The sequence below is a fragment of the Myotis daubentonii genome, chromosome 2, assembly GCF_963259705.1.
Source record: "Myotis daubentonii chromosome 2, mMyoDau2.1, whole genome shotgun sequence".
Lineage (NCBI taxonomy): Eukaryota > Metazoa > Chordata > Mammalia > Chiroptera > Vespertilionidae > Myotis > Myotis daubentonii.
This window is the reverse complement of record NC_081841.1, coordinates 7084986-7099303: the sequence shown is the minus strand read 5'-3', so window position 1 is coordinate 7099303 and position 14318 is coordinate 7084986. Positions and strand designations below refer to the sequence as shown.

The 14318-nt window shown below is 42.2% G+C and overlaps 2 protein-coding genes across 3 annotated transcripts in view; one reads left to right on the top strand and one right to left on the bottom strand.

The window, feature by feature from the left end:
• KDELR3 (KDEL endoplasmic reticulum protein retention receptor 3) overlaps window positions 1-748 on the top strand; it is a 15530-nt gene extending 14782 nt beyond the window's left edge. The window contains exon 5 of the mRNA XM_059681550.1: window positions 252-748. Coding sequence (XP_059537533.1) covers window positions 252-352 — 101 coding nt within the window. The 3' untranslated portion in view covers window positions 353-748. The remainder of the gene's footprint in view (window positions 1-251) is intronic.
• Window positions 1-14318, bottom strand: part of DDX17 (DEAD-box helicase 17) — a 19331-nt gene extending 5013 nt beyond the window's left edge. Inside the window, exons 1-11 of one of the 2 annotated variants that reach the window (XM_059681547.1) lie at window positions 13940-14318; window positions 10438-10588; window positions 9427-9526; window positions 7898-8031; window positions 7535-7600; window positions 5616-5757; window positions 4872-5032; window positions 4612-4784; window positions 4171-4281; window positions 3847-3908; window positions 3061-3120 (exon numbers count right to left, since the gene is read on the bottom strand). In XM_059681547.1, coding sequence (XP_059537530.1) covers window positions 3061-3120; window positions 3847-3908; window positions 4171-4281; window positions 4612-4784; window positions 4872-5032; window positions 5616-5757; window positions 7535-7600; window positions 7898-8031; window positions 9427-9526; window positions 10438-10588; window positions 13940-13989 — 1210 coding nt within the window. In that variant the 5' untranslated portion in view covers window positions 13990-14318. The remainder of the gene's footprint in view (window positions 1-3060; window positions 3121-3846; window positions 3909-4170; window positions 4282-4611; window positions 4785-4871; window positions 5033-5615; window positions 5758-7534; window positions 7601-7897; window positions 8032-9426; window positions 9527-10437; window positions 10589-13939) is intronic. The other variant, XM_059681548.1, reaches the window with a different exon arrangement.

Genomic DNA, 14318 nt, shown 5'->3' with positions numbered 1-14318 from the left:
ACTGCTGGGAATTGAGTTGAATAACCTCCTAATGCTTAAAGTATGTAAATGTTAGTGTAATGCTTTCAGCTAAATGTACCTTTTTTTTTTTTTACCTACTTAAACAAAAACAAATTTAAGAATATAACAAAGAATCCTAATGTTTTGTGGAAAAAATCTGCATTTTACAAAGAATATTCAGAAAATATCCTAGATAAAACACAGATTTTTGTGATATAAATAATTAAAAAACATTCTCTGTTTGTTACCAGACCGATGCACACTCCCTCCTCCTTTGGGAAACCGCTGCAGCCGATCCCGTCTCTTTGCCTTTTATTTTTGGCGGCCTCCTTTCGAAAACTCCGCCTTCTGACACGGGACCACTGGAGCGCGGGGAGCATGCATCAAGGGTCCGTGGCAGTGAGAAGTCCCCACACACGCTCGCTCTGTGAACTGGCTTAGATGCTTCTCTGTAGCCCCATTTGGTTGCCAAGCGCCGGAGAACCTGGGTTCGGGTAAAAATTTCAGGTCCTCCAACGCCTCCCCCAAGGATAATTGGGGTGATTGTAGAAAAAAATAATTAATAAAAAAATGTAAGTTACATCCAAAGGGTCAGACTGCATCTATTGCCCAGACTGGATTAATTTCAGGGGGAAGGGGTAAAGATTAAAAAAAAAAATCAGCTATTGTTAAAGGGCCTGCGAAGAAAGGGGCATTATGTCTGTTTCTTATTACAATAAAGGCTCCTCAGTCTTTACTGACCCCTAAAGTCCTGAAATCACACCAGAAAGACGAGAAGGCAGTCATCACAGGGGGCAGCGTGAGTCTCCGGCTAGGGTCGTTGATGCAATAAAGGGAAAAACAAAAATTTACAGGGCCAGGACGGATGTGAGGTGGGGATGGGAAATTAGCTCCATGATCACATCTTCAGAGATAGGATAATGCTCCTTAGTCAATCCCATTGTGTCTGACCATGGCAGCAGAGCAAGCTGAGCTACTGCACGGGATGTCCAGACGTGTGCTTTCCTAGCAGAAAGCACTGGGGACTGAAGTCAACGGTTCAGATACTAATACTTGGGAGTATTTCTGGAGGGGCTCAATAGGGGGCAGACATGGTGCCAGTTCTTCATACTAGAAAGGTGTCCTGTATGTGCACAGAGCTGGCTGAGGACACGTAAGAGCAAGCGCAGACTTTGATTTTCTCCAGTCAAGCCTGCCCTGATGTTATTTGTGCACGGCCACAGTATTATCTTGCTGCCTTTAGAGAAGATGCTGTAGCAGGGTGAGAAATTGAAAAGTTAATGTTTGGCCAACTGCCTAGGGTAACAGCTTTTTGTTTGACAAGCCCTATAACATGGCCTGAATCTCCAATCACTAATTGGGTGGGACAGACTAGCCAATAGGCTCATCTAGAGCTGCTTCGGGCCAATGTAGATTTGCCTCAGCCATGTACTGAGTGATCTGCAGCTGATATCAAAGCTTCTGTTAAAAAACAAAACAAAATAAATTCAATACTTTTAGCTTAACAGCATGTAGTTTAAACAAAAAATGGAAAAATCAAAAATATCTAAGTGGGAGGGAGCAATCAATAGTGGTTCCTGAGGACCGCACAGCATTATGGGAGTCAGAACTTACCTGAAGGGAACATTTAAGAGGCCATCGCTCGACAGAAGGGAAAAAAGGCCTGGTGACTCAGCTGAAAAGCGCGCCCCTGTCTATGAGGTAGAAGCCTTCACTTTCCAGGATCTTGTAGGACCTTGGTCAGCATTCTGCCATTTTGGTGGGTTTTCCCTCCTTTTGATTTTTACAAGGCAGCAAACAAAGGGGCCCAAAACAAGCACCGATGTTGAGTAACAAGAAACAGACTCGGGGATCTTCCCTCTCCCCGCACTTGGATGAGTGGGGGTGGGATGAAGAGTCTTCAGTTATTCTAATGGCAGCCAATTGATTTGGTTTAGAAATGCAGGGGGACAGGGAACCAGTATTTTTAAATGTCTAGGCAAGATGCACAAAGAAGCTACCAGCACATAGCAAGCCTGTTTAAAAACCACCAGCCCTGAAAGCTTTCCTGGAACTGCTTTCAGGCCTCAGCCTCTTCTCCCAACAGGCCCAGTTCTGAGCGCACAGATCCAGACATGGCCTCAGAGGGCAGAGGCAGGTTCAGTCATGGCTGCAGGTCACCACCTCTGAAGGAGGGAATGATGAGTGCAATGTATAGTCTTCATTACTTTTGTATCCAGTTAACTGAACAGCTGTTCCCTTTGCTAAATATTATGAGGGAATATGGTACTTCTCACCTTACTGGGCAAGAAATTAGGTACCAACCAATAATTTAAAAGTTATCTTTGTGACAGAAATAATACCTTTTTTAATGTAAAAGTTTTGAGTTACCCCTGTTTAAGCTCAGAATAGGCTAAAATACAAAATATCTCTGATCTTAAATCATAACAAGTCACAAACGCCAGGGAAAAAAGCCTCAAATTAAGTTTTTAAATTGGAAGACGGCATGTCAATGATATAAGTATGGGTAGGAGGGGATGAATGAAATAGTTCCCATAATAATTTTACTTCAGGAAATAAAGTTGGGCAATGGAAATTTAATTGCAGAATGGTATCATGTTTACAGACTTATTAAATCCCAAGAATATAGTGTGTTAGCATTCGTGGGATTGGACCTCTCTCTATATACAGCACAGACTGGTATGAGGGAAAGAGGAAATGGAAAGCCCGTTCCTAACCGCTAGGTGCCATCGGGCTCCTTCCACCCAGACAGCAGAAGCTGAGCTGTTAACCGAACGTCTCCGCTCCCGCTAACTGTACGGACAGTCATGCCTGGGCCTTGCTGCAGCCCAGAGCCTGTTTGTCAGGAGCAGGAAGAGACTTGGAAAATAAAAACCAAAAACAAAAATGCCAGGGTTAAAAAAAACTGGGGGGGTAAAATAAAACAAAAAATTAGGCTTGTGTATTCTTTTCCTTTAAATATTTATCTAAATACACATATATACAACTCTAATTTGAAATGACAAATCTTTAAACCAAAAGATACATATACCATTGATAGAGACACCTATCTATACAAACCTAGCCCACGGGAGGCTACATCTGTGGCGATGAGGATGGGAGCCTTCCCAGAACGGAACTCTGCAAAACAAAAATGATACCGTGAAAACCAAGCTGCACACTCAAGACAATTTCAAGTGATGGTGTCAGACCATGCCTAGGTCTTTTACATTGAAGGGAAATAGTAATTCTTCTGAAAATCTTTATTACGTTCCCTTTTAGCAGAGGAGCCAGAACAGTAATAGACTAAGTTACCTCTAATAAGGGACACACACACGCCATTAGAAGCTTGGAGCTTTCAGGCCCACCCCCTTATGCTTGGAGAAGGGAAAAGGGACTGGAGATTGAGTTAATGATCAATCATGACTACACAATAAAGCCTCTATAAAAAATCTCAAAAAAATACGAGGTTTGGAAAGCTTCTGGGCTGGGGAGCATATCGATAAAGACAAGAACTTATTACATAAAGGAAGGATGGCACAGGTTGTACAAAAGTGCGAAGAGCCAGCGTTACTGACCTTAAAGGACAGCAAAGATATGCCCAAAACGCCCCCAAATTCCACTAACTAGAGCAATGCCAGGCAAACTCCAGCCTGCAGGTCAAATGGCACAATGCCTATTTTTGCAAATAAAGGCTGTTTCTTCCATATTGTGTCTGACCATTTTTGTGCTACAAGAGCAGAACTAACAGGCGTGACACAAACCATCATACAGCCTGCAAAGCCTAAAATATTTACTGTCTGGTCCTTTTACAGAAAGTGTGTCAGTCCCTGAAATAGAGTATGAACGATGCTGTTTAGAACTCACCATTAAGTACCCAATCTCTTTCTGGTTGACTCTTGTCTCCATGGATACACATAGCTGGCCAACTGTAAGAAGAAAAGTGACCAATATTTTAGAGATCTTTTTTTTAAAACGCAGGAAAACTAAGCTTTAAAAAAAAGAAGTGCAACCATATGGAATTATGAAGGCTTATTACAGACTACATAAGTAGAGGACTATGTCCACTTAAAGAGCACAGGCATTATTAGGCATTATTAAACTATTATACAACATTCACAATACCCATCGAGAAATTACTACTGAACTATAAACCCCAAAACTAATCAATTACTTCGCTGCTGCACTCACCCATCTCTGCGCATCCTTCGAGTGAGGTCATCACAGCGTCTCTTTGTCTCTACAAATATTATTGTCTTATTTTCCTTTTCAGCCATTATTTCCTCCATGAGTTGGATCAACCTGAAAACAAGACCAGCAACAGTGCAGCCATTCAGAGACCTCCCTACACATTACGCAGAAGCTATGTCTGCAACATCAACCCCCTACAGCACTTTCTCTTCACATTACTTTCTATACAGCTGATAATTATCAGAGCTGGGATTTAAATCCAAGGATCCAGAATCCTTTGCCTTTAACCACAACGAATGACGTAAAGGATAGATTGTTGGAAAGTTAGCAATGTTTTAAGTGTTTTCAGACCTCAAAAAAAAAGTTTCTCCAATGCTTTGATTTTGGAGGATTATTAAGAAAAGGTTGATCAGAATATGGAAACAGTGCAATCACTCATACTTGTGGTCTTTTTCACTTTCCATGCAGACATCCACGATCTGGAGGATGTTGTGGTTGGCACTCAGCTCCAGGTTGCCCACGTTGATCTGGGTGTAATCGCGAAGGAAGTCCTCCGCAAGCTGTCGCACTTCCTTTGGCCAGGTCGCACTCCACATCAATGTCTGCCTATCAGGCTGTAAAGAAAGGAAAGGCTTTCTTTTAGGCTAAGGAACTGCGACAGGCAAAGGGTATAAATAGAGTGTATTACCAGCTTTACACACCCTGATTTGGTCAACAATTTTACGGATCTGGGGTTCAAAACCCATATCAAGCATTCTGTCAGCCTCATCCAGTACAAGGTAAGTACATCGGCGAAGATTTGTCTTTCCTGACTCCAGGAAATCTATCAGGCGCCCAGGAGTAGCTATACAGATCTCAACACCTGTAAAACAAAACCGAAGATCTAGCAACTAAGAATCTTTTTTATTTTTTATAGCCTCACCCACGGGTATGTTTATGTATGTTTTTTAAATTGATTTTTAGAGAGAGGGGGTAGGGAAGAGAGAAAAACATCAATGCGACAAACAGCGATCGGTTGCCTCCAATTCACGCCCCGACTGGGGATTGAACCTGCAACCTTTTGGAGTACGGAACAATGCTCCAACCAGCAGAGCCATCGGGCCAGGGCAATTAAGAATCTTTACACACTGTCCAAGCCTTGGCAAACTAATAAGCACCATCTCTGGTGGTGGTACTCCATGCTGCAGAGAACTAGCTAGCTACATTTTAACTTACTACCTGGAAAAGCACGTTGTAAGAATTTAGGCATAATCATCAAATCTTCACAAAGTATACGTAAGTCTCTAGCCATGTTGAACTTTCCCAAAGTAGTATTTTAACCATACCTAAAAATTTTAAGCTACTGAAATTTTTCCACAAGAACCCTCTATTTTAGTCTTAAATTTCATTCATAGAAATTGACAAAATGAGAAATTAATTCGTATATGCTAATTTTAAAAAATTACCTCGTTCCAAGTCTCGAATCTGGGGACCTTTAGGAGCACCTCCATAAATGCAAGTACTCTTCAATTTTGAACATTTGCCATAGTCATCAGCCACCTGCTGTACCTGCTGGGCAAGCTCTCTTGTAGGAGCCAGAACTAGACACTGAAACAAACAAAATACTTGAAACACATATCCCAAGTTTTATTAAAAAAGTACAAAAGGCTATCTAATTCTTTTCCTCCTGTCTAATTTGGTACTTCAAAGTATGTAATGGGGTGGAAGGATGATAGCTTACTTTTGACATATGGTTCATTACTGTTTATATATGCTATTTAAGTGGATTTACAGATTATATTACCTAGTTTTAACTAAAGAACTTCCACAAAATGAAAAAATGGCTTTAAAAAGATACCTTTGATTAAGTATTAGTGAAAAATAGATGAGCCCTGGCCGGCACGCTCAGTGATGACAGCATCAGCCTGCTCACCAAAGGGTAAAGGGTTATGGGTTTGATCCCCAGCCCGATCAGGGCACCTGTGGGAGGCAACCAATCGACGGGTCTCTGCACATCAATGTGTTTCTCCCATCCCACCCCCCTGCCACGTCCAACTCTCTAAAACAGCAATGGAAAAAATATCCTCGGGTTAGGAATGTAAGAAAATAGAGCTGACCCTTTTCTGACTTCTAGTTTAAGCTCTCAGCCAGGCACCTTAGGCAAAACAATGACTTATACACAATCTGATAAGTAGTTGGCCAAAACGATACAAAATTAAGACACTCTGAAACAGGTATCATATACACTGTTAACAACGAATCTTGCTTTTTTTTTTTTAATTTTTTTTAAAATATATTTTATTGATTTTTTTACAGAGAGGAAGGGAGAGGGAAAGAGAGCCAGAAACATCGATGAGAGAGAAACATCGACCAGCTGCCTCCTGCACACCCCCCACTGGGGATGTGCCTGCAGCCAAGGTACATGCCCTTGACCGGAATCGAACCCGGGACCCTTCAGTCCGCAGGCCGACACTCTATCCACTGAGCCAAACTGCTCAGGGCTGAATCTTGCTCTTTACTGATCCATCAGATACTAGCTAATGATAATAAAGCTAAGTCAGCCACATGGAATACATTACATATTACATAATGCAAAGTAATGTGTTCTTTTTGTGATATTAAGACATACTGCAATAACGTACATATTAATATAGCAAGCACAAGCTCCATTAAAAAAAAAAAAAAAAAAGCACAGCCCTGGACACTGTGGATCAGTTGGTTGGGCATCACCAAAAGGTCTCAGTCCAGACACATGCCTGGGTTTTGGCCTCAATTCCCAGTAGAGGGTGTACAGGAGGCAGTCCATCTATGGTTCTCTCCCTTTCCCTTTCTCTCTCTCAAAATCAATAAAAACATTTTAGAAAACAAAACAAAAACAACAGATACAAATGTATTCAAAATGTTTAAAGACCACTACTTGAACTTATAGGAAACAGCCGGAGTGAAAAGAATCGAAACAGAAAACCATGCTGCCCTATAAACATTAACAAAGGTGTTACTTAGCCACAAATAATATACATCCCAAACCTGACTTAAATCCAGAGCAGGGACCTCATTTCACTCCTCTTTTGTATCCCCCAGAGAATCACTGAGCAATTAAGAACTGCACTTGAACTAATGCCTATATACGAAGGTAGTATGCACAGTGCTTAGGAGTAATATTGATTCAAATTTAAGCTCAATTATTTATAGCTGTATGACCTTGGACAGGTCATTTAATTGCACTCTCTAAAATTTATCAGTAAGATGGGGATAATATCACTTCCAGATATGGAGGGTAGAGATGAGAATGAAATCTGAAAAAGTATGCAAAGCACAGTGCCTAAACACAATAATCTTTAAATTAGTTATTCTTAGAATTATAAGCAAACTGAAACACACTTACGATTGGACCATCTCCCCTTTCCAAGTATGGCTGATGGTTAATATGAACAATTGCAGGCAGCAAATACTGAGGGGGAAAAAGAATAAGTCTTGTAAGGAAACTGAGCCATTATCTTAACAGTTCTAAATTATCACAATAATTGACAATGTCCAACAAGAAAAATGAAAACAGTGCAACTGCTGACCAATATGTGCAATGCAAATTTAAACACAAAATGCTTCCATCTCATATAGCTAATAAAGCTAAAATATCACTACCTATGCAATATAAAATAAAATTTTATAAAGAACTGAGAAATATATATATTTAGAATAGCAAAATAAGTCACCACAATGTTAAAAATCTTCCCATGCCGGTACGTACCGCTAATGTCTTCCCAGAGCCAGTCTGAGCAATGCCCACCATATCCCGGCCACTAAGAGCCAATGGAAATCCCTGGCACTGAATCGGAGTTGGTTCTGTGAAATGCTGATCCATCAATACATCCATTACATATTCTGTAAGAGGATAAATATTAATGCTTTTAGTAAAACTAAACACACAGCCAAAAGAATTCTTTTTTTTTTAAAATGTATTTTATTTATTTTTTACAGAGAGGAAGGGAGAGAGATAGAGAGTTAGAAACATCGATGAGAGAGAAACATCGATCAGCTGCCTCCTGCACATCTCCCACTGGGGATATGCCCGCAACCCAGGTACATGCCCTTGACCGGAATCGAACCTGGGACCTTTCAGTCCGCAGGCCGACGCTCTATCCACTGAGCCAAACCGGCTTTGGCCAAAAGAATTCTTTTAAAAAAATATTTTTATTTATTTCAGAGAGGAAGGGAAAGGGAGAGAGAGAAACATCAATGATGAGAGGGAATCATTGACTGACTGCCTCCTGCACACCCTCTACTGGGGGATTGAGCCAGCAACCCGGACATGTGCCCTTGACTAGAATTGCACCCGGGACCCTTGAGGCCTCAGGCTGACGCTCTATCCACTGAGCCAAACCAGCTGAGGCCAAAAAAATTCTAAAGCACTGTTTTTGGCAAATTTACCAGCTTTACCTCTCTCCATGAAAGGTGTTTTTTTCTTTAGTTACTAATTTGCTAACTACTACCTTTCAGAGACCTGCTGCCAGAGCCATTTACCTTTCCCTTCAAACACTTGAAAACCACTGCCCTCAAGTATCTTAACAAGGCACTGGCACATGGTAATCACTTATTGTTCCCCAAATTCAAATTCTATCCAGCTAGAAAGCAATTCCATTCTGCTGGTTTTTTAACAGGTAGAGGCAAAACCCCTAGGGCAACGATTTTCAACCAGTGTCCACAAGCATTTTTAAAACCTGCAACACCTGACTATCCATCAGCCAGCCAGTGTGAATGAGTCAAAATCACACCTTTTCTGTCAGCTTGGCAGAAAATGTATGTATTTTTGGTGGCCACAGGATTTTAATAATTAGTGTATGTGTGCCAAGGCTGAAAATCACTGCCCTGGGGGAAGAGGAAACTCTAGTTCTAAATCAGAAAATAGATGAGCATTAAAAAAAATCCCTCCTATGTAACAATATATTATTTAATTCTGGCCTTGAGGTTTTAAAAAGTAAAAAAAATTTACCATTACTTTAAAAACATTTTTTAATTGATTTCAGAGAAGGAAGAGGGAGACAGAAACATTAATGACGAGAATCACTGATCGGCTGCCTTCTCCACGCCCTACACTAGTTCATAGGTTGATGCTCAACCACTGAGCCATGCCGCCAGGCCATAATCACTTTGGTAAAAAGTATTCTACTTGGGTTTTCAACAAAGTGACGAGTATGGTTCAAAACCTTTAAACAATCTATTACCCATGTTTACCATTCAACCCAAATTAACAATGAAGATCCTGGTGAGAATACTTACGTGGGAAGTTAGCATGATGGAAAGCAAAAACAGGTTTAGGACAAACATCTCCCCCTCTCACTGTAATCTCCTTCTTACGGCGTAGTTCATCAACCTCATACTATGGAAGACCATGAAGAAAGACAAATTAATAAACAAGTTATTTTAAACATGCAAAAAACCTTATATAGCAATCTAGTTGAACAATTATCATCCAATTTGAAATCAAAATGAAAAACGATTGAGGAGTCACCCAACTTTGTGAGTCAATAAAGCCAGTGATAAGAGTTCCATTTTCCACACGAGAAAACAGATACTCAGAAATGTTAAGTAGCTTGCCCAAAATCAGAGCTAGGAAGAGGGAGAAAATGTAATCCTATCCTATATAATAAAAGCCTAATATGCTAAGGGTCCGACCCGTTGCTGACCACCAGGGGGCAGGCGCTCCAACTGGTAGGTTATCTTGCTGCTGGGGTCCAGCCTATCGGGATGGGACGACACAGGCCAGACATACCCTGGAGCCCTCTCACGGTCCCTCCCTCAGCCTGGCCTCGCCTGAACCCCCTCGCAATCTGGGACCCTTTGGGGGATGTTGAAAAGCCAGTTTCGGCCCGATCCCCGCAGGCCAGATCGAGGGACCCCACCGGTGCATGAATCCGTGCACTGGGCCTCTAGTAATGAGCATAAAAACCAGGAATACGCAATGCTAATATTTTAAATTTATTTAACTTACTTCATAGATGAAAAAACATGACCTCATATACAGATAAAGCCATGTATGACAAATTGGTTGAAAGCATAACCAACAAATGAGAATCAAGCAATCAATACAAAAGTACATATTTAAACTAGTTTCTCTTATGAGTACTAGCAGTTTTAATAAGAACCTAAGGAAGTACCACTGCACTAGAATAAAACATATAACAGCAATAGCAATGTATGTATAAATTCTGGCTGCTATGTCTACTTAGTTCATTATTGTGTATAAAAAAGGTAAATAAATAAATATACCCCACCCCCTCCAGAACTCACTGGAGTCAGCCTTGCCACTTCTGGATGTTCCACATAAAAGTTCTTCTCAAACTTGGGGAGCTCACTCAAATCCCACTTCTTTTTACGTAAACGCTCCCCAGGATTACCAAATTTCTTTGGGGGAAGGCCACCACCACCTCTTGCTCCGAATCTGGAAATAGCAAAAACTTTAGCTGTTAGTATTTTAAAAGAAATATATCTTAGGTGCCATAAAAGATGCAAAAGATAGGGTACAGTTGTAATAGGTGAAAAATTAAAAATTATTAATATATCACGAGGATTTCAACCAGATTCTGAAATTCAAAAGAGTCTGAATTTTAATTCTGCCAATTACAAGGTGATTTTGAGCAAATTATTTAACTTCTCTGTCCCTCGGTTTCTTATGCAAAGTAGAAATACCACTTATTTCAGAAGTTGCTGTAAAGACTAAATGAGCAGGTATAAAGTGCTTAAAACAGTATCTTGTACAGTAAGCACTTAGCACAAGTTAGCACTCAATCAATACTTCCTGGGTATCCCTATATCACAGGTACTGTTTGAAGAGGTCAAGTTATTAAAGTGAATAAAACAAGTCTCTACTCTTTTTGTAATTAATATTCAGACAAGTAGGTAAGGGAAAACATTAGTTTAAGCTTAAGTTAAGGTTAAGACTGTGACAGGTTGTACTGACTATTTTAAAAGGTCTTAATTTCCTGGATTTCAATCAATTCTTGAAACTCTGGCTTAAAGACCTAGCTAGACATGTCTCTAACTACAAATAGATATAAAGATTGTTGGCAGGAAATTTTCTTGGAGCCACTGAATACCTACATCCAATAGACAGAACTCAGTCAATTGCATTTATACTACTCCTCGGCTGGCAAGAGAAACCAGGAACCAATACAGGAAAAGCATAAAGCATACAGATACATGTATCAAAGGTAAAACATCTGTGACATTTTCAATATGCCCGCAGGTCCAAAAACCATCTGGACCAACCTCCCCCCGCCCCACATTTGTAAATGAACCAACACAATTTTAGTAACAGAAAAGCCAAGTCTCTAAACAGTCTTGTAAAGAAAGTAAAAGTAAGCAAAGACCAACTTTTAGAGATTGTCAGTATAGTTTATGTAAATTTATGTGGTTCCTAGAAGGTGCCATTTCAATGCTGCTGCTGCATTCCAATGTGACCAAGACTTTAAATAAGGAATTAGAACAACTTTTCAACAGTAAGGTTCCTGTTAAGGTTTATAAAAAAGAACCCCTTATTTTATTAAATAAAAATGTTTTTTCCTTTCTCCTTAATGCCTTGGCTAATTATCCAAGACATACCCTCCTACACTAATGATATAATTTGAAACATGGGGTTCTTTATAAATATGCTGTCTTCTACCTTTATAATTAATGCTGATTTCAATATATATTCAAGAGAGCCATTTACCTTTGCAGAATTTCATAGCAAATTCGTAATTTAAAGATGCACGTGTCCTAATTACCCTGGCATACTGTGCTGCTCATTAAATGCTTTATTGAGTATTAACAGTTTAATCTGGCTCTACATACCAACATGCAAAATCATGCTAGTTAAAATGAACAATGCACACTTTGGACTGTATACTGTATACTGACCTCACTCATTCCCCTTTGAAAATAATAACCCATTTCAGCTCTGTAACACAGTTAAGGACAAAACAATAGCAACTCAAAACATGAAAAAACAATTCATAGTGGGCAACCCACTTGGGTCCCCTCCCTGCTAGAGGGAGTCTGTCTCTCAAGAAACTTTGCTTTCGCTTAAACATTTTTTTCATAGTAAATGTAGGTAGGGCACATATTTTGAGTGTCACTTTGTTTGAAATGAGTAATTTTTAAAGCGTTTAAAAAATGCCATCTGATACTAAAGAGTCAATACGGGATAAACTAAATATGAATCAGTAATTCACTTTTCAAATTTTATCACTAAAGCATATATATGAAGCAATGAAATATTAAGTCAAACAGGTAATAGGACATTTACCTGTCCTTTGGTAGCCTCTGTATGCCCATTTCAAATTTACAACACCCATCATAACTACCTCGAGTGTTAAACATTCCCGTGCTTTTCACAGTCTTGCCAGGTTTGTAGGAATCCTTCTATGCATTATCCTACCACATCTTGCTTTTCTACTCTTGTATTCTGCTGTGAGTACCCACAACTTATCCAGACGTTTATTTCCAATATTGTCACGAATGATGCTGGTACAAACTTGTCTGTACATGAGTGCTGGACAGATGTGCAAGGATTCCTAGGCCTTAGAGCTTAGGGTAGAAAGCTTGAGAGGAATTACCGGACCACTTAACTTTAGCGGGTCACCTTCTTTTTCCTAAGGTTGTAAACTTACGAAATTCACTTCTAAACTTAGTTATACTAGGAAACACTTAGCAAAACGGCTCACGTCTAGTCCTCCCAACTTCTAAGGTAAAATACTTTCCTTCCTAACAAGGCATCAATCAAAATAACCCTTTTTTTATTTTGTGAATTAAGTGATCACTGAGGTGCTTGTGACTGGTAGACCTGGTACTCGTATATCTGAACCCAAAGGACAAGTCTGGAGACAACAATGGCCCGAACACCTACTGCCGAGAGGCAATTACGAGCAGGACTCTCAACCCCAGAGGACAATGCACAGTGAGGGCGACTTTTATGACAAAAAATAACCGGCACAAAGCAGCATGGACCTCTCCCTTACGCATCTTTTCCGTTTCGTCGACGTTAAGATTTGCATTTCAGTGCCCGGGAGGACTTCGGTTTCAAACCCGCTAACTTCCCACCCTGTGGCCGTGGCGTTACAGCGAAAACTTTCCGGCCAGGCCGAGACACGAAGGCTCCGGCCCAATTACAGAAAATAAAGCCCGAAACAGGCAAGGGAAAAAAAACAAACAAAAAATACCCTACAGAAACCAAACCAAAAACCCCTCCCTGCGCAAACACGCCCCTGAGATGGCAATGCCATGGCCTTCCAATTGCAATTCCCTAAGAACGACTAATGGCGACTTTAAAGCGAGAAGACGGCCTCTGGGCTCAGGCCAGGCTTCCAGGTCCGCCGACAGCGTCTCCGGCGACGAGGAGCCCTTCCGTGCTGACTTCGCGGCGGAACCGGGCGACCCGCCCTACTCCCCACCACAGCCGCGCTGCAGACGGACGCAGGCCCCGAGGGATCAAGTGACCTGCCCAGGGGGACAGGCTCCAGGGCGGGGAAGCCAAGCCAGCCCCGGCGAGGCCCAGGCCGCCCCTCCGCCCTCGACGGCCGTCCGCAGGCAGCGGGGGCCGCGGGGCCGCCCAGCCGCCACCCCTTCGCCGGGTCCTCAGTGACCCCGCGGCCCAGGCCCTCTCACAGGCCCGGGCACTAGGTCGCTCTTCTGCCCCGAGTGCCTCGCTGGCTTCCCGGAGTCGGGAGCGTCGCTCAAGGGCCGGGGGGGCTCACAGGAAGCACCCATTCCACCCCCCGCTCCACAGGCCTTTCCTCCTCGCCTCCCCCCTTACCCTCCACGGTCCCGGTCCCGGTCCCGGTCCCCAAAGCCGCCTCCGCGCATGGTCCCAAATGGGTAGAGGTCTGGGAGCGGGGCACGGATGGCCGCGCTCGGGAGGGCCTGCGGCTCCGGTCTGGTGACGACCGATGGCGGCGGCGCCTCCGCTGTTGGGGCGGCGGCAGGCGCGGCGCTCTCTCGCTCCGACGCGCTATCTCCCGTCGCAGACGCCACCGTCGCCGCCTCTCTCGTCGGAGACGGTAGCAAAACACAGAGAATCGGGGTGATAAAGTCAGTGGGCAGGTTTGGCTACGCTCAAACCCGGCAGGGCCGCGGTTTAGGCGTCTCCTTCCTTCCCGGCGACTGCACAAAATGGCGGCCGGCGCTGAGGCCGC